The sequence below is a fragment of the Eucalyptus grandis genome, chromosome 11, assembly GCF_016545825.1.
Source record: "Eucalyptus grandis isolate ANBG69807.140 chromosome 11, ASM1654582v1, whole genome shotgun sequence".
NCBI classification, from domain to species: Eukaryota; Viridiplantae; Streptophyta; class Magnoliopsida; order Myrtales; family Myrtaceae; genus Eucalyptus; species Eucalyptus grandis.
Window position 1 is genome coordinate 36665634 of NC_052622.1, and position 20704 is coordinate 36686337.

The 20704-nt window shown below is 34.9% G+C and overlaps 1 protein-coding gene across 1 annotated transcript; it reads right to left on the bottom strand.

Annotated features, from left to right (window-relative positions):
- Positions 1-7249: 7249 nt before the first annotated feature.
- On the bottom strand, positions 7250-10685 carry LOC120289396 (ankyrin repeat-containing protein ITN1-like). The gene is made up of 4 exons (XM_039304227.1): positions 10651-10685; positions 8143-8582; positions 8019-8066; positions 7250-7949 (listed from the first exon to the last, which is right to left on the bottom strand). The coding sequence occupies exons 1-4, from the start codon at positions 10658-10660 to the stop codon at positions 7329-7331; spliced, it is 1119 nt and encodes a 372-aa protein (XP_039160161.1). The 5' UTR covers positions 10661-10685; the 3' UTR covers positions 7250-7328.
- Positions 10686-20704: the final 10019 nt, after the last annotated feature.

The window sequence follows — 20704 nt, forward strand, 5'->3', positions numbered from 1 at the left end:
AAATTCGCTTCGATGTCGAATCCTAGATTCGGCTCATATTGAGATGTCGAACATGTTCTTCACCAAGTTGTCCATCATCTGATTCGCGACTTCCATGGCGCATTGTATGTCCAAACTCCAATTCTCAAACTTACCATACAATGCGGATGGGGATGGGTCCTTGGTAGTTTTCGGCTCATATCAAGAATTCAAGTTAAGTATCAATGATTTTGATGAAGACGAGGAGTTAAAATTGATGGTTCAAAAATAGGGATTTTTTATTATAAATTTTTAAATTTAGATATGTGTGATTATGTCTACATCCTTCAATCCTTTATATTGGTCAATAAAGAAATGAAAGTGACCAATAATTCAAACAATGGAAAAAAAAAAAAAAAAAAAAAAACTCTACTTAGGTAGCCTCCACTACTAATTACAACATTCGTTTTTTTTTAATATGTCAATTCCGAAATTTATAGATGTAAGTCCACCTTTTCCGCTTTACAATAATAATAATTGACGCCATATAATTATGCGAAACTTCTAAAACATTCTGGTGATCACAACACTGTTTCACTAATTTAAACTTTAAACCATGTGTAACAAGTTTTTGTTATGGTCAGCACGATCAACAACGCTTTTACAATATTTTACCAAAAAAAAAAAAAAAACAACGCTTTTACAATCATTGTTCTATTTGGGTACGTGTCACCATGCACTTCGTAGCTAGGATTGTCCTTGCTCCCCACTAAAATGTATATATATATATTATCAAATAGTTAATATTTACTATGATACGAATACCTACAATTTTTACCGTATCAAAAAAATCATAAATTATGCCCTCCACTATGCTAGTATCCCAATTTTTTTTTAGAAAAATTGCTCAACTTGTAATATACATATTGTACGAATGTTCATTCAATCCTAAATTTTTGTGCGAAATTTTAATTTAGTCCCATCACTGACATGCGGTCCAATTGTCAGTGTTAATCCTATGTAACACATTGCCATGTTCACGATTTTTGGCGAAAATTGACAAACATGAATTGGTTAGAATTTCACATAAAGGTTTATAATCAAATTGATAAAATTGAAAAGTTCAAGATCGAACTAACATTCATATAAAATATGATTTGGAACGATTTCCCCCATTTTAACTTTAAACTTATACCAATGTGACAAAAATCGAGGATTTTTTTTTCACGCTATGCAAATTTGAGATAGTTTGTGACATATAAATTTGGGTATTGATGTTATAATGTCTATAATTTAGGATTGCTTTCCAGTACTTTTTGAAAAATAAGGGAAGCATAAAAGCCTTTTTTTTTTAACATAAAAGCCATTTGAATTGGAGCTACAGCAGGCGAAAGTGAAGACAAAGTATGAGCAGGTGAGAGGAGCTATGTAGCACCGACACGGACACGCGACACGCGACATGACACGACACGACACGCCAATACGCCATTTCTTAAAAATAGAGAATTTCGACACGTTCCGATACATTATATATTAAATATTTTTATAATAAAAATAGCCTAGAATTAATTTACACGAAAAAAATTAAATAATATCATTCATTATTTTAATTTGTTACAATAATACATAAAACTTAGAGGAAAAAATTGCTTAAAGAAAAATGCTGAAATGATATTTTTAAATTTATTTATTTATCATATATAGCATTTTTTATTACTTCTGTCATAGTAAAAGACTTTTAAAAAAACTAAAACAGTTATAAAAAAAACTGAAAAAAAAAATTGACCCCATATGTGTATATTTATAGCAATTTTATTGCTTCTTTTGTGTATATTTATATTTTGATCCCTCAAGTATTAAATTTTTTTAAAATTGACCCCGTGTGTGTCAGAATCATGTGTCGGAATTCTGGACTCGCGTGTCGGAGAGAGTTGACCACGTGTCGAATTTTTCGATACTCGTTGACCGCATGTCAAGATGTGTCGGAGCGTGTCGGACACGTGTCGGAATGTCGGGCACGACATGAAAGCTTCCGGAGAGTGTCTATGCTACATAGGAGATGAGTGTAGGGACAGACCGATAATCATTAGAATTAGACCGTGTTGGGGTACCACTGATGACGCTCTCTCCTTTTTTCACTTTTTTCTTTTATTTTTCCAAAAATAAATAATTGATTTTTGTATATATATATATATAGCGATCTTATCCTATCCACACCAAACTCCTGAACTCCGTGGTCCTTTTCAAAGGCACGTGCGGCATGTTGCCTTCGGTTACTTCAGCCAGTATTATTTAATTTAATTTAATATATTATTTTTCTGGGCCCTCACATGGTAATTTAATTTAATATATTAGTTCGTCAATAAAAAGTTTCCATTTCAAAGTGCACCGAAATTGACAACGGTTGTGGGTAGATGCTTAAACGCGTACGAAAACTTTACCATTAGTTGGCATTAGTTTAGTTTTTAGTTTTTGGATTACCATTGAGAATTCTAAATTGGTGTGCAACAAAATTTATTGAAAATTAATTTTTTATTAAAAAAAATTAAATCGATATATTCATGATAAATTTACCCTTCGTTTATGTTTCGTCGAAAAGTTACTGACAAAAAAACCTTTCGAAATGTAAATCAATAAAGGATGCGCCAAGAAAATTAAAGGTATAAAGACTTGAGGCAATCACAGCTGACCACGTAAAAAAATTATATTCATTGCTTGATTGACGGTGCCTTTACTCTAACCAGAATCCTAATACATAGTTATTTCCGGCGGTTATAAAAGAAAGCAATATGGCTCCTAAAATTCAGCAGCATGTATCTATGTACGGTACTTGGGGCTCGAATTCCTAATGTTTAAAACGGCCCATTTTCCCCGGTTTTTATGGTGCGTAAGCTCCCGAGATATTCGGCTCCACTACATCATGATCGTGTCAGTTCCATTTCTCGATAGCCATACAGGCCTGCCCAAGCGAACCGTGTCTGAAACTATTGGTCCCATTACATGGACAATTACCTGGTTCCTAGCTCGTGGTGATTTGTTTCGGTCGTGGCCTTCTTGTTGATAAAACCAAGCTTCATTCATCGACACTCGTATTTAAGGAATTAATAATTTCCTTTCGTTTTTACCGTTTGCAAAACTTTTTTAGTCATTGATTGTTGTCTAAAAAATTGCTGACTAAAAGCTCCCAACAAAATTTTACTTTTATCACGTCTTGCTCGCCCTCTCCAAGTCCCAGTCGTCAGTCTTGAATTTAGGCACTTTTTTGTGCCAACAGCTTCCCTCTAATGTCCCCGTTAAAATGCAAGCGTGGAAACACATGTGGCAAACGACTCGGATGATCGGCTTGCAATGTAGATCTAATTCGTGAACTTAGAATGATTGGGTTTCCTAAACAACGTCGTCCTTGGGAGCTAGATCTAAAGAAAATGGACTTGGATCAGCAAACCTACTAATTTAACCTGAAAACTTCCTCACATTTTAAAAATATGCTGAATTCCCTGATTTTATCTTAAAAATTCAGTATAGTTGTCACATTAGCTTACCAACTCAAGATTTTTCATAATGCGAAAATTAATTCATAGTAAATATGACATTAATATATCGATTTAGAATTTTTGACAATAACAATCCATAAATTTTTCCCCGTATCTTTTTTTGCAGGCCTATAAATTGGAATTGTCTAGTGGACACAATGACGCAGAGAATTAAATACAAGAGGGATATGGTAGGGCTAGAGCACACATGATCTCTCCACAGTCACATGTGGATTATTGTATTCTTAAAGTTGTACAGCTAGATGTCTAGTCACACGTATTTACCACGGGGGACCAACTACTTATTAGACTCGGTCCAATCCGTACATATATAGGAATATATTCACACTAATTAATAATAATCATAATGTGACATAATATCTTGAACCAAATTCCACTTATCAAACTCAATCCCAACTTATCAAACTCGATCCAATCCGCCTCTTCAATCTATCTTATACAAAAGACCATTCTACATTATTGTAGGAGTTGCTTCATGTAACCTAATTCGAATTCGAAGTGGCTATCTCTATGAGGGGGTAATAAATCATTCGAGCAATGCCTCATTTTAGTTTAGTAATAGATTTTGAATATAATTTATAGTGGTAACATTATTGTATCTCTATTTTTTGTTTCTTTATTCCCGAGAATAGAAATATAATAAAAATCCATTTGTGTAGGTTTTTGTTATCGGAAATAGATTTGGAGCAAAAAAAAAAAATTGTCTCTTTGTTCCGGAGAACAACTCAAAAAACAAGCATTTTCTCTGTTCTTTTCTTTCTTTTTCTCTTCCTCCTCTTCTACCCCTAGCTGATCATCGGTCTTAACGATGGCTGGCGATAGGCCAAACAAGGCTTGGCAACTTCACCGGAGCCTTGTTCGCCCCCGGCAAGGTCAACCTAAGCGTCACCTAGCCACCGCAAGGTCGACGTTGCCTAGTCGAGCGATGCCAACCTTGCGGTGGCTAGGCGAAGGTTAGGGGCATCTCGCCGACAACCAGCTAGAGGAAGAAGAATAAAAAAAAAAGTTAAAAGAAAAAAAGAGAAAGATGTTTAAAATTATTAATAATTAAAATAAAAATGGGCTGAGGATAGAAAATAGAAATGGGCTGGAGGCTCCGAGTGGGCTAAGAATTTTATGGGCTGACTTGGTTAATTCGGAATGGGCTCTAGGGCTGGTCCGGATTTAGACCCGACCGGACCGATAGGGTCTAGGTCAACTTAGTTGGGTCGGGTCGGTGGCCCGAATTTCTCTCTCTCTTTTTTTATTAAGAATAATAATAATATTAAAATTCATTAAAAAATTATAAAAGAAAGCAACAAAATTAAAAAATTATAAAAATATTAAACTTCAAAAAATGTATAAAAATATTTAAAAAATCATTTAGAAAAATAGGAAAATCCATAGATTTCCAAAAAGAATTCCAAAAATATTCAAATAATTAGAATTCCTCAAAAAGGGTAAAAACTAGACTTTGGGTAGTTTTCTCCTAAAAGTGTGGGAGAATCTTGGATAAAAATTATACTCAAAATTGAACAAACCTAGGGCTTTACAATAAGGTTTGAATGTTTCTTTTTTAGACAAATGCCTTTGATTGAGCACTTTCAATATGTTGATTGTTTTTTTCCCCTTAGCCTAGTTAGAAATGGTTGTTGATTATTATTTTAATAATTGGGCACTTGAATAATCACCTCATATGTTAATAAATAAGCTTAATTTCAATCCCGAATGCATGATAATTTTTTTTTAAAATTGAACAAGATTAAGTATCGAAAAGGCACCAGTTAATTCATTACGCTAATCAAGATACCAACCCTAGATTCTCTAATTCCATAGGAAGTGAGGTATATTCCAATGTCTCACTTGATTTGTAGTTGGCCTCAATAGGCTAATAGTGACTCCTCATTTGAAAATTCCCATCACGTCATTTGAAGCTAAAGTTGAATACTCCAACATAGCGCGATGTTTGGGTTTGGGAGAGCCCATTCCTACTTGAGAGCTATGGGCTCACCTTTTAGGTAATATCCCTCAATCTATGTCCTTTCTCCTCTGGACGAAAATGGTAAGTCACGACAAGTATGTACTAAGCATCACACATGAGGGGCAAACAAGTGGGAAAATTTAAAAATAACGAGCATGTAAGTGGATTAATATATATAATGAGACGTATAGTTTAAATAATCCTCAACGGCAGCTTCACAAAATTGTTTAGGCAAGGGGTGAGATCGAGTTGAGTGGAGATAGGAGGGAAAAATGTTCAAAAATTCTTAAACTTATTAACATTTCAATTTTGCTAATTAAGTCTTAAATCTGTTTTGCTAATTGAATACATTCGACTCACTTTAGTAAAAACTTGTTGACGTAAACATTAACCATCCTACATAGCACAACTAGAGCTACTATGAACAATTTTAATAATACTTTTAAAAAACTTTGATTTATTTTCCCTTTTTTTTTGCTTTCTTTCTTTTTCCTTTTTTTCTTTCAAGCCCAATGAGGGCTGAGCGACTCTCCCCAGCCACTAGGCAAGGGCTTGCCGACCCTCAGTGCCCCTTGGGTGAGGGCCGTACGGTCATGCCACGTAGAATGACTGACATCCATATCAGTGATATTCAGTCAAAATTGATCGGATTGATTCAATCGACAAAACTTAAAAATGTTTAGGACTAAATTTGTATAATTGAAATTTTTATGATTGAATTGGCACAAGTGTAATAAGTTTATGATTTTTTTGGTTATTATCCTAAAGAAGTTGGCCCTAGATTGGTGCTACTTGTGGTTTAGCCAATTTGCTTTAGGACTCGAGCCCATCGTGTTATACATAGAGACTTCAAGGCCAGCGACGTATTATTGGAATGTGATTTTACACCTAAAGTGTTGAATTTTAGTTTGGCTCGCACTACTATGGATGAAGAAAATAGACGCATATGTAAAGGTGTCATGGGAACATTCTGGTTAGGAAACTCCTCTCTTGCTCAAATAATCCCTTTGGTTTCTCATCTCGTATTCTTTGGTTAATTCTAAATGCGTCGGTCGTAAATGTTGGTCCAAAGCAGCATAAGATCAGTAAATTCTAAGGTTGATTAGAAAGAATCGGTATCCTATTCCCCAAAACCTCAATCGTAACATCACAAGGTGAATTCAAAACATACTTTGCTCTTGCTTCCTTTCGCTGGACTTATGCGAGAGACATGTGCAGAGATATCCGCTAGCTCATAGACAATTTATTCTCAGATGTTTGGCCGTTGAGGCATGACCTTTGAGATTCTAGGTCGTTTGCTCTGAGAGTATATCTCATTTGGTCATCTTGTCCCGACATTGAAACGTCAATGGAAGTGTAGGAGGCATCGATGGCCAATGCGGCTAAGATGGCAGAGGTCAAAGCCAAAGATTTGGATGAGAGGATGCGGCGGAAGTGTGGGCAGTGGGTGAAGACTGATTTTGAAGGCTGAGCTTCCATTGAACTAAAATAGTTGTTTGCTCGACTTGCCATATGAGGATTTCCTTGTGTTGGGCCACTACTTGGGTGGCCATCTTCTGTAGGATAGAGAATTTCTATGGATGAACCCTATCAATATTAAATATTGATGGCCATTTTCCCCTTCTTTTTTTTCTTTTTTTTTGAAGAATTGGGTTTTACCTTAGTAGTTAATACAGCGAGCAATGAAGTAATCGCTCACTGTTTGGGGTAAAAAAACCAAATAACCCATAGAGATAAGGTGTGCACTTGACAACATACATTAAGGTAAAACCCATAATATCTGCATTTCACACATAATAACAAGTGCAAACAAAGATCACATCACGAATGTCCTTGTTCCATAATAATAGCAGAAATCATTTCCAAATCTTCATGGGATGATAGAGGCGAGGCCGATAGGTGGATTCAACCATTTCAACATATAAGGGAAGCTGTAGGATTACGAACAATATGACAGGGATGGCAGCCAACAAAGTAATGGGGATGTAAATCCACTCCCATCTTCCGCTTAGGACAGTCGTAAGAGCAGAGCCAAAAGCCACGAGCATAAAGGCCGAAGAGAGAAAGAGAAAGGTGAGGCCCAATATCATTTTTCTTGGTAGGGAGTGGAGGAAATCTTTTGCAGCATAGCGCGAAGTTAGGATGGCCAAGAACATCAAAGTGGCGGTGATAGAGGAGAAGAGAGCTAGAGCGTCCGCAATCGCGAATACCATGAATGAGGTCTTCTTCAAAAAGATCGGGATCCCTATATTGTCGTTGCCTCCAGGTACAGTAAAAGCCGCAGCAAAAGCTACTGTAGTGATGAGAGTTGCTACAAGGCTACAAGATGTTGATGTATCATTCATCCATTGTTCTGCCTCTTGGAGCAAATCCTTGCGCTGTTCTAAAAATAATTCCCAGCACGTTTTCCCTCTCCCTTTTTCCACTGGTTCCAATTCAAGACTACTAGAAGAAGGATCGCTCTCATCTTTCATCACCTTCATGTATCAACACAAATGTAAATTAAAGAGCACAAAAGGGTGGCAAAACAAATAAGGTAAACCGACCTTAAATGTTGTACTTTGAAGTAAAGGACTGCTCCTATCTTCCAGTACCTTCAGAAAATAAAGGACGTTTATTAACATGAATGTAAATAAATTAAAGAGTGGCAAGCAAATATAGTGAACGAACCTGAAACCATTGAAGTTCCCTTTGCATAAGAAAAGCTGACCCAGAAACATCAGCCGGTACGTTTCCTGGTGTCCATTCTACTACTTCAGACATCAAGTTGTGACGCAATCTTGGAATTGTGTCGTATGCATTCAATAGTCTATACAACTCAACATGCCGTGCCCTCACAACCTTTTTAACCAGTTGTATTGCGAATTCTTCATCCCACATCAATTCCGGATATTGCTTAAGACATAACTTTACAATTTCAAATATTCCACTAGATGTAGCTTGAAGGACAATGTCCGAAATCGATTTGAGTATTTCAGGAGTTTCCTTGTGATCCTTTATCCGCTTGAAAGCTAGATTTGATAACTCAAGCCAGCATTCGTGCCTCAACTTCAATTCTCCAATCCTATTGACAAAAGGTACTACACGTAACATTCGATGAGCAATTTTACCTGCGATGAAAATTCAAGAGGTCATGGAGGCTTTTGCATTTGTGTCGTTGAGAAGAGAATGATGAATATAATGTATTAATCGCGGAAGCAAACTTCATATGACTTGAAAATCAAAATGCATGCATAAGAGAACAGATAGATTTATGGATGAACACAAACATTGTCAGAGAAATTTTTTCTGAAAATAGGACAGATTTAGCTGTGGATCAATAGATCTGTTTTCGACCTAACTATTTTTACAGATTCTCTTAATGGACACATATCGATTAGACTTTGAATTGAATGGAATCCAATCATATAATAATATATGAATCGAGAACCAGTCCATATTAAAAACTATGATCCTAAACGGATACATCGATCATATCAATTTACAATATAAAATAGAGATCTCCACCATGGATAAATAAAGTCATTTTTCTGTAGATAACACCACTTTTTTTTTTTTTTTTTTTTTTTGTCTAAAGATACTATGCGAATTCGTGTACTTGGTTTTGTGGCAAGATTTTAGAGTAATTTCTTGAACCGACGAATTACTGGTTCTACCACCACTAAGAGGAGAGAAGAATCCCAGTCAGCATATTAGGAATTGATGATGAACGAAAAGAGACGTATCACATTTATGAAATGAAAATTGCACATGTAATTAAATTTAATAATGCTTAAATATGTTAGAAAACAACTTGGATCAATCAGTCCATATGACTTGATATTCAAATTTACGATTCCCAATAATTCTACTTCACAATTTGACATTGAGTAGGACTTCTCAAACTAATTATAAAGATGTTAAGGGCAGCTCTATTTCCACCCCCGTTTTAACTAAGACACTCTTTTTTTAAGTTAACTTACCAAAATACCCTCATCTCTATTTTCAAATTATTGTTTCTTTTTTCAGTAGGCTAACCCACGAAACTACATTTATTTTTATCATCTCTCTCATCAATTTCACAATACAAATGTTCCATTACACTCAACAAAATATCACTCACAAGATATTTCTAATTATGATAGCTTATGAACACACGATTAATTTCCTATTTTTATCAAATGGTATAAATGAAACTATATTTCAAAGTCGAAAATTAAAATTCAATTTAGTTATCTAACCGATCTTGATCAGAAATGGAAAAGAAAAATTGATCACATGTCAAACATAATTACATTTAGATCATATCTAAATATTAAAAAAGGATAAGAACTTAAAGGGAAAAAAATAAGAAACTTCTTGTTGTTCTACTCCAATTATGAAGAAAGTAATTACTATCAATTGTAGATTCGATCTCATATCAAGTGTATCAAAACTTAGAATATGCTTAAAACTTTCCTTTGAAAAATTTTAGTGAGTTTTAAAGTGAAGAAGGCATAAATAAATTTTTAACTCCTGTCTTGTAATTCATATTAAAATGTAAAAAGCCCAAAAGAAAGCACAAATCAACAATGTTAAACTTTATAAACCTACATACTTATTTCAGAAAAACACTCACAATGTCAAAATCGGCTAGATAATTAGATTAAATTTTAATCTTCAACTTTGAAATAAAGTTTTCCTCAAACTATTTGATAAAAATAGGCAATTAATTGTGTATTTATAAGCCAGCATAACTAGAATTTTCTAATCTTCTATGTAACTTTTGTGATTAAAATATGATATCATAAATTAAAATTAACAATCAAGTCTGGGAAAAATGATAAGAGGATACATTATATTATAATATCTTTTTTGGTGTAATTTGACATTTATATTGTGAAATTGATAAGATTATATAGATGATAAAAATAAAGGCAGTTTTGTAGTTAGTATAATATATAAAGAAACAATACTAGAGGGAGAGAGAGAGGGGGGATATTTCAGTAGGTTCATTGGAAAAAAAAAAAGTAAGTGTTTTAGCTAAATCGCGGTAAGCTTGTTGTTAAATTATATTTTTACTTGTTACACACATCATGGTTTAGTAATTAATGGTACACACTGATGTAGTCCCTATCCCCTAACTTTTTTGTGAATAAGATCTTTGAATGATATGCTTTTTGCTGTGTTAGTCCATCCATCGGTAGATTAACAAAATACCTCGAGCCATCTTCGTGTCTTTGGCATTGTCAAATGATGTATCAACCAATGAAGGGATACCTATTAAGGGAATAGATAGAGTGAAAACTATGAAAATAGAGTTGCTCTAATTGTCATATCTAACAAAAGAAGCACAAAAAGTACCTACATTGGTATATACACTTTTCCCAAAAATTGAGTCGAGCTCCACTACGGTAGTAAGACTTGCTTTCCGCAATGTCTTCGAATATGTTCTCATCGGTTAAGTCCGGGTATTTTTTAGCTAAATACAAGACTATGTCTTTTGCGACACAAAAAACAAAAAAGTTAGGTCAAGTAAATAATGAAGGAAATCAGATAAGATGAGTAGTGTGAAATCCTACCCAAATGGCCAGCCACAATAAGGTTGGCCACGATCTCACGGTCTGGGATGGATTTTATATGCGTGGCCAGGTACCAGAAAACCTCCTTCTGCCTAAAAGCTCTTTCAGTAGCAATCGACACGACAAACTCACCTAGGTTAGGTATTTCTTCTAGTTCCTCTAGTAATTCCCTCCATCTGCGTCCTCCCCAATCGGCATCGGAGATGGCACAACAAAAAGAGCGAGCTTCTTCTGGAGGGACACGCTTGAACAGCTTTTTGACCAATTGATATTGTCTGGCCATACGCGCAATATCGAGCACCGTAGCTTCACCCTTTCCTGTGGTCAAAAGTGTGGCCGTGATTGCTTCGGGATCTCGTTTGAGGATTTCCTTGACAGCTTTCCAATCACCTTTTACCGCGGCCTCAAACAATGGTCGATACCTCTCAATGACCTCCACTTTTAGCATGACTGCAAATATTGAAATTTAAAAGTCCTGAAGTCTTTCGCACTTCTATTTTTTAGGGTCACGTGCAAGTGCAAAAAGTTCCGATGAAATGCCAATCCAAATCAAGGGGCGGTCGTTACTCAACAGGCCTGTTTCCATGAGCGCCTTCGTTTGCTCTTTGGAAGTCAGTTCTTTCTTCTCTTTTCTTTTAGCGGGGGTGAGGAGGAGCGGTGTGAGGGGCGAGGGGCTTTCTCAATTAAAATTGAGGATATTATTATGAATTTAAAATTAGGGGAAGATCATGTTTTAACTTTATGTCAGCATTTGTACGCCGTGAATTTAAAATATTTTGAATTAAAAAAAATTGAAAATGCAAGAAACATAAGATTTATGAAAAAGAAAAAATTAAAAGTTAAAAGTGACAAACGTGTAGTTGTTTTGCAACCATCTTCGGAAGCTTTATCAGATGATGTGTCTTCTGAACTCGAGTCCGCAAGAATCTCTTTGTCACCAAAAGATAAATGAACATACATAACCTTAGAAAAATTAATTACACATTGTATGCTATAGGTCATCTATTCAAGATTCGTGTCAAGCTCATTCATTGCGTGGAATTTTTTGTATTAAACTTAGATGGTAAACTTTTAAACAAAAAATTAGACATTACACTTAAGAGATATCCTGAGTTATTTTTTGGAGATATGTATTGTATAGTGAATGAGTTTTCTTGTTGCCATTGGTCTTATCCACAATATCATTCATAATTGATGAGCATGATCTTTTACTCGTTCAAAGTAAAAAAAAAAAAAAAAATTGGGGGTTCTTAGTTATAATTCAAGATATTATTCAAATTTTGAAAATTATGATGAGATTATATTTGAATTCATATTTTAATATTTATCTGCTACAAATTTTTAGTGTTTTGGAGCAAAATAAAATGCAGCCAACTAGAGATTTATGAAAAAATGAGAACTAAAACTTCGAAGTGGCACACCTTTAAATGGTCCATGACCTCCTTGAGAAGCTTTATCAGATGTTGTGCCTTTTGAATCGTCTTTTTAATCATTTGCGTGCCATGACTTCTTCTCTTTTTTTTTTTTTAATCATTTGAGAGCCATATCAGCAAAAAATCATTTACTTGAGTGCCTATTCTGGCAATTTATTTATTTATTTATTTCGGTAGAAAGAGAATTATGCAACATATATCAACTCATTATGAACGACTTAGGTAAATCCTATTTAATAAACAGAAAAAGGAACGGCTCCCTTGGCAATGGCGTACCCTGCACTGCTTCATCAAGAGAAGTGTTCCTTTAACTCATTCTGAAGGATTGGTTTCTGTGTTGGAGTCCACGTCCACACAAACATCTTGGAGAATAGAAGGAAGAAAACCAGAGTTGACGCGAAACGCCTTTCTGAAACTTATATGTTCCTTCAATTTAGGGGGGCGAAAAAGCCGAATAGTCACTCTAGAATCTAGAATTTTTTTTTTGTTGACAAGAGAATCTAGAATTTTTAAATGGGGACATTTTGCGTATTTACTGTTTGCTTGAAACGAATAGTCATGCCATGGGCTCGGAAAATGAATCAACTAGCAGTATTTGGTGGCCACACATTGCTTTTGCATTTGTAGTTCGTGGAAATTAAAAATTTTCGGCCTCTGTTATTAGTTCCAATTGAATATGCCGCCAAACTAGATAAAGGAAACAAAGAAATTATAAGACCACATCGTTCATACCAAAAATGGGTAAGATATTCAATTATCAAAGAGTTTTAGTCTTCCTAGGCCGAGTTCATTCCTTCCTTTTATACAAGTACCTCCCCTGACATAAACCTACACCTAGAGCAAGTAAAGCATATAATTCTTTATTCACTTTATAGTGAGTCAATTACTTTTTTTTTTTTATCGAAGAGGTTGGATTACTTGAGTGTAAAAAGGATTATTTTTTTTTAGTGTAAAAAAGATTATCACTAGAAATAAAGACTAGACCTTTACAAGTTGGTAAGTAAACTCAAGCTCTAGGGCCACACATAATTAGGTTCAATATCTAGTGATCGAACTATTACTTGAAGGTAACTCTGTCTCTCTTTTTTATGATACAGTTCATTATATTCCTTGAGACCAAAGGAGTCCTTTCCAAGTTAAGCAACTTCTTTCTCGAGCTGAGGAAAGTAATTCGGGCAAGTTATTTTGCAAGCTTTTAGCTGAATAAATCTATCGGCAAAAACGGGTATCTCACTTTGTCTGGCCCAAAAACAGGTATAAGGACAGTAGAAATATCAAAAGCTTCATCACTCATAATAGTGACCACCATTTTTATTGAAGAGTTATTTTTGGCTTAGAACAACAACATGATTTCCTTTCTAGAGATGACTATAGTGAATTGATTAGCTCGAGAATCATGTCTTTAAAGGACGAGTCATGTAGTCTCTTAATGATAAGTAATTGAATATTCAAAACCCGTTGGTTTTGCCGTGCGCTCTTGACGGAATTGCTTTGTTAGACAACCAACTGCCAATCCGATTCGCATTTCAAGTAGAAATGGAAAATAATTAGTCCTCGCAAGGTGATTGCTCGGACAAAACTTTCCGATAAGAGGAAGTTTGCTGGTAGTTAATTTTAATGAATTGGTCATTGAGTTCTTATGAGTGACGAAACTAGGATTGACAAAAAGCAGTCGCACCATCATCCAAAACTATGAGGGAACTTGTGCAGCCAAGTCATACCAAACTTAGGATATTTGACTTTGAGTAATACGTTTTGCTTTTGCTTACTGGTTTCTTGAATCAATCAACTGTATTTGATGGCCACACATTGCTTTTGCATTTTTAGTTCATTGTTGGAAATTTATTTATCTTTGGTCCCTGTATTTAGTTCCAATTACATATGCCGCCAAACTAGATAAAGGAAACGAAGAAATTATAAGACCACATTGCTTACACCATAAATTTTTTTGGGTTGGAACATAAATATGTACCTGGTGGTGGTTCAACAGGATTCGAATCTCCTTGTATTTCACTTGGTGGAGGCGCCATCAGGTTGCTCTCCTCATTGCAGTCTTTCAACAACAAATTAAATGGAGGATGTGAAAATGGGTAAGATATCCAATTATCAAAGAATTTTGGTCCCCCTAAGCGGAGTTCATTCCTTCTTTTTATAGAAGTACCTCGCCTAATGTAAAGGTATGCAAGTAAAGCATAACTTGTTTTTATTTTGTTTTTACGTTATAGTGGTTGGATTACTTGAGTGAAAATGATTATCACTGGGAATATAAACAAGACCTATCCATAATAAAGAAAAACAAAACATGTGATGTTCTTAGTTATGGCAACTAGATCCTACACAGAAATAGAAAAGCTAACAAAAGAAGGGAAGTAAATAAATTGAGGGCTAACACTTAAAATTGCAATTGAATAATGAAGGGCAACTTTGTATTTTTAAAGAAAATGGGGTACATATAGTCGGATAAGGTATGGAGATAGCGCCACCCGAAAGTTTTCATCTAATATATAATGGAAATTTTCCGATATTTTCATTTCCAAATTTGTCAATAAAAGTAGGTTTGGTAAAAGTTTTGATTGCTGTGTTTGAAAATGAATACACTTAAACTTGGAAAATTTAATCACACTTTGTATGCTTTAGATCTTGCATAGATGACTGGTACCAGGCTCATTCATTGCAGTGGAATTTTCTGCACAAAACTTATATGGTAAATTTCTAAACAAGAAAAATCAACAGAGATCATGAGTTTTTATAAATAGGTATTGAATCATGAATTAGTTTTGTGAGACCTTCTAAGTTTCATACATCAGACAATGCGTTTTTACTGAGTTTTAATTCGTAGTTGCCATTGATCTAATCCGCGATATCATTCATACATTGTAAGCGCGTTTTGTTACTCTTTGGAAGTAAAAGAGTATTTCCTTTGGGGGTTTCTCAATTAAAGATATTGTTCAAATTTTTAAAAAAAATGAAAAGATTATCTGTAAGTTTATATGTTAGAATTTGTATGCCGTGAAATTCAAAGTGATTTGGACTAACAAAAGTCAAATTGCATTAAACAAAAGGTTTATGAAAAACTAAAATTAAAAGCTCAAAAAGAGACAAACCCCTAGGTTTTTTGCGACCAACTTGGGAAGCTTTATAAGTTGCCATGCCTTCTATAGTCCTCTTTTCGTGAAACTCTTTGTTACCAAAAATTCAATGAATATAAATAACCTAACTAATTTTACTCTATATGCTTTAGATCATGTATACATTATTGGTATCAGGCTCATTCATCACATGGAATTGTTTGCATGAAACTTAGATGGTAAAATTTTAAGCAAAAAAAGAAAAAAAATCAACGTTAAACTTAGATCGTGAGTTTTCTCTGGTTTTTCTTCTTCTTTTTTCAGATAGGTATCAAATTAGGAATTAGTTTTGTGGGACCTTCTAGGTTCCATATATTGGATGAAATTCAAAGTGACTTGGACTAACAAAAGTCAAAATCCATGAAACACAAGATTTATGAAAAACGAAAATTAAAAGTTCAAAGTGACAAATCTCTGGTTGTTTTGCAGCCATCTTGAGAAGCTTTATCAGTGGCCATGCCTTGTGAGCTCTCTTCTACGTGAACTTCTTTGTTACCATAAAGAGAAACGGATATAATCAACCTTAGAAAATTTAATTCCACTTCGTATGCTTTATATCATGCATACTAGCTCAAACAGTGCATGCATTTTCTTTTCATTGAACTTAGATAGTAAACTTTTAAACAAAAAAAAAATTAACATTAAACTTAACAAAGATCACGACTTTCTTTTCGAGATAGAAATTGTATCATCAATTAGTGGGAGGGACGTTCTACTTTCACATAGTGGACAATGCGATTTTGTAAGTTTTTTGTCTCATTGCGATTGATCTTATCCATGATATTGTTAAGTAAATTATGATCACATTCTTTTACATTTCGGAAGTAAAAAAAAAAAAAAAAATTGGGCTTTCTCAATTATAATTCAAGATATTATCCAGATTTTAAAAATTATAAAAAGGTTATACTTCAATTTATATGTCAGCATATGTATGCTCTGAGACTTGAAGTATTGGGATTGAAAAAGTTAAGATGCTTGAAACTCAAGATTTATGAAAAACAAAAATTAAAAGTTCAAAGTGACAAACCTCTGGTTGTTTTGCAACTGTCTTGGCAAGCTTGATCAGATGCCATGTCCTCTGAACTCAAGTCTATGCGAACCTCTGTGTTACCAAAAGAGAAATTGACATAAATAACTGTAGAAAAATTAATTACATTTTGTACGCTTTGGATCATGTATACAAAAGTAGTATTAGGCTCATTCGGTGCCTGAAATTTTCTATATTAAACTTAGATAATAAACTTAAAAAAAAACAATTAATGTTTAAATTAATAGAGATGATGAGTTATTTTCAAGATCCCGATGCCATTAAATCTTATATGCCATATCGTTCATAAATTAAGTTTATACAAAATTTATGTATCTTCATAATTCTACATGATAACTATAATAGAACTATACATAAATAAAAAATTATGAATTAACTTAATCATATCAATTTTATCGATTAATAAATTAATAGATAAGTCACCATCTATACAAGATACAAGTTTACAACATTCATACAAATGCATTGCATGGATTTTTTTTCTTAAATGATTATATTGTTTAACTTTATTGGATAGACATAATAGTTGGGAAAAAGAATTGATCTAATTTTTCTTAGAAAACCCACGTTATTTTTGTTGTTTTTGTGGCAAGAACGTTCAGCCATGCATGTATCTTTCACCATGTGTTTGTTAGTGAATTTTCTCTTCTAATGTTATCTTAAACTTTGTCATTACAGTGACAACCACTTTTATTGACAAGTTATATTTCACTCAAAACGACGTTACATATTTCTTTTTGGGAGATGATTGTAGTGAATTGACTGGTTCGGGAATCATGTGTTAAAGGGATTAGTCTCGTGCAGTCTCTTAAAAATAAGTAAACTATGTAGTGTTAGTAGTATGCCCTAAAAACTTATTAATAAATAATAATTAAAAAATTAAAAATAAAATAAAGCTTCATGCATGTGCACGAATTCGTGCACATGCACGAAGCGTAATGGTCAGCGGTTGCTGACCATTATGCACGAAGCATGGATGGTCAGCAACCGCTGACCATCATGCCAAGATCGTGCATGAGCGGTTGCTCATGCACGATGGTCCGCTCATGCACGATCGTCCACTATGGACGATCAGCAACCGTTGCTGGTCATTTTTATTATAAAATGTTCGAGAGATTGAGAAAAAGAGTTGCTGTTGAAAAACAGAGAAAAAGTTAGTGTGGTTTTGGTTTTGTTCGAGAGAAACACAAGCGAGAAATCAATGATGCTTTGCTGAAAATAGAAAGCAAATAGTGTGCGTGTTCTTGTGTCTTTGAGATGCAAGAAAGAAGATCATTATCTCGTTCGGGCCGTGGCTATAATACATTGAGGATACGTTGGATCATTTCCACGTGATTGCTAGCACGATCGAAGTGGAGAATATCCGAAGGTTCTCTCTTCCGTTCGACGTTCGTTGTTGGTGTGTCTGAACTAGAGGTCCGACGCTTGTGGGACTCGAATTGTAGAACATCCGAACCGACTCGTTTCAAAGCGCGCTTCGAGAGGTAATTCATTTAACTCCCTTTTATGTTTAGATTTTTTATTAAAACGCACGAACAACACCTAAGGAAAATCATGTGTAATATTTATCTTTGTTTCCGCTGCGTTTATTTTGTTGATTTTTCTTATACATGATTCATGAAACCCCAACATGTAGAACCTAGTTGTTTTGCCCTGATGAAATTGCTTTGTACGACATTTCACTTGAAAGGAATAATCACGCCCATGGGTCAAGAAAGATGAATCAATTAGCGGGCAAAATATCAAAAAAGTCTTAAATCTATTACGTTTGTGTCAATTTAGTCTTAAACCTTCTAACTTAGTGCCAATTTAATTCCTCCGGCTAATTTTGGTAGAATATTGCTAGTGTGAACACCGAGCGGCTACGTGACACTGCAGGCACTGACATTGACAACTTTTAATAGTATTTTAATATTTTTTGAATTTTTTCTTTTCTTTTCTTTTCTTTTCTTTTCTTTTCTTCCTCCTTCCTCCAGCTGATCTTCGGACCTCGGTGATCGGCTAAAGGCGAGGATCAACGAGGTTGAGGTCGACCTTACTGGCCACTCTTAAGGCTCAAGCCCTTGTCAGAGGCCATGAGGGTAACCTCTGACCTCGCCAGATGCAACAAGGTCAAGCGTTGCCTAGTCACTAGCGAGGGCTTGAGCCCTCGCAAGCATGACCTCACGGCCTCTAACAGGGGCTTGAGCCTCACAAGATCTAGCAAGGTCGAGCCTCTCCCATGGTTGACGAGGCTTGCCAAAGGCCAAGAACATCAACCTCGCCGGCCCTCACCTCTGGCTAATCACAGTAGTCTAGCAATCGATTAGAGGAAGAAGGAGGAGAAGGGAGACAAAAAAGGAAAAGGAAAATAAATAAATAAATAAAAATTTAAAATATATAAAATATTATTAAAAGTTATCACACTTTAGCACCGGCCATGCCTTGTTAGTCGATCAACATCCATATTAGTAATATTTGGCCAAAATTAGTCAGAATGACTAAATTGACATTATGTCAAAAGATTTAGAATTAAATTTGCACTAATAAAAATTTTATGACTAAATTAGCACAAATATAACAAGTTAAGGACTTTTCTGACACTTTTTCCTCAATTAGCTATATTAGCTTTTGCATTTTTGGTCTAGAGGAATTATATTTGTTCGGTCTTAGTAGGTTGGGAAATCTCACTTTTAGCCCCTATACTTTGGTTATAAGTCCAATCCTCATGATGTTCTATGGCGCCAATTTAAATCACTTCGTTAAAATTACCGGGACAAAGAATTTTGCGTCCCCCGATAATTTGGATGTAAGCTCTTTTTCAAAAAGAAAAATTTTTCCGATTATTTAGGAGTCATTTTCCGTCGGTCACATCAGAAAATTCTAAGCAATGTCTTTTTAGGATACGTACTTGAGTCCATCACATGATTTTAGGTACCCTGGACTCGGGTTAAGAGCATAACTTTAATTATAAGAGTTCCAGCTTAGTTGAATCGACATTTTTGCCTTTTGAGTCAGCTCATGTATTTAAGGTACATTCAGTTTACATAAATGTTTTAGTGAAAATTGCTCCTTCTTTCAACTTCCATTTTCTTGAAAAGACGTTTGGAGGGTGAAAAGTAAGAGCTTTCAATAGGACTGAAAGTTATAGAAACATGTCGGGTGTAGTTGTTTAAGGCAAACCTTGTAAATATACTGTCAATTTTGGTCATTTTGAGTTTTAAAGTTCAGATGTTGAAAACATGACAACCAAAATTTCTACCAAACGTATTTTCATTGAAAACTAGTGGAAAGAAAAACAGGAAATTGGAAAATTTTCTTAGACCAAACACGCCCTCAAGTTCGGCACAAATTATTCTCCTTTCACACTCTTTTCTTTTTTACGAGGGTTTTCTTTATAAAGTGTCGGGATACTTTTTTTTTTTTGTTTCTGAAGGAACCGCTTTGGCCGATAGCCACCACGTAAACCCCCAGGTGTCGCTAGCGGGGAAACCACCACCCCGACGCCACGCTTAAGTCACCACACAGCGCTTCAGCCTCCCTGCTTCGGAGGGGCTTCGAACCTTGGCCTCCTCGGTGGAGGACAAAGGATCTACCATCCACGCTGCAACGGCCGGTGGTAAGTATCGGGATACTTGTTAAGTAATAAATAGATAAAAATTTTGCCATTTTATATTACTTAGAAATTAACCCCCAAAAAGCGACATTTTTCCAATTTTTCCATCACCTTTTGGGATCAAATCAGAATAAGAAAGGAAAGAACAGAACATACCTGGCGATGGTTTCAGAATCGAACTGTCTTGGATATCCATGGAGGTTTCCGTGCCGTGCCGCGAGCAGGTAAAACTCTAAAGCGGAGAAGTAATTTCAAGGGGTTGAAGTCGAAGTTGTTTTCTGATCCCATGGATCTTCTCTTTTTATAATCGACGTGGGGATGGAGCCAAAGCTCCAGCTGTAAAGATGATGTACCCTTCTCTTTTCCCGAATGACGTCCACATTTCCAAATTTTATGACATCACAAATATTATGGAAATTCCTATTTTTTCTTTTCTTTTCTTCCACCATTCCCTTCTTTGCAAACAACATATTTCCATATATTTTTGT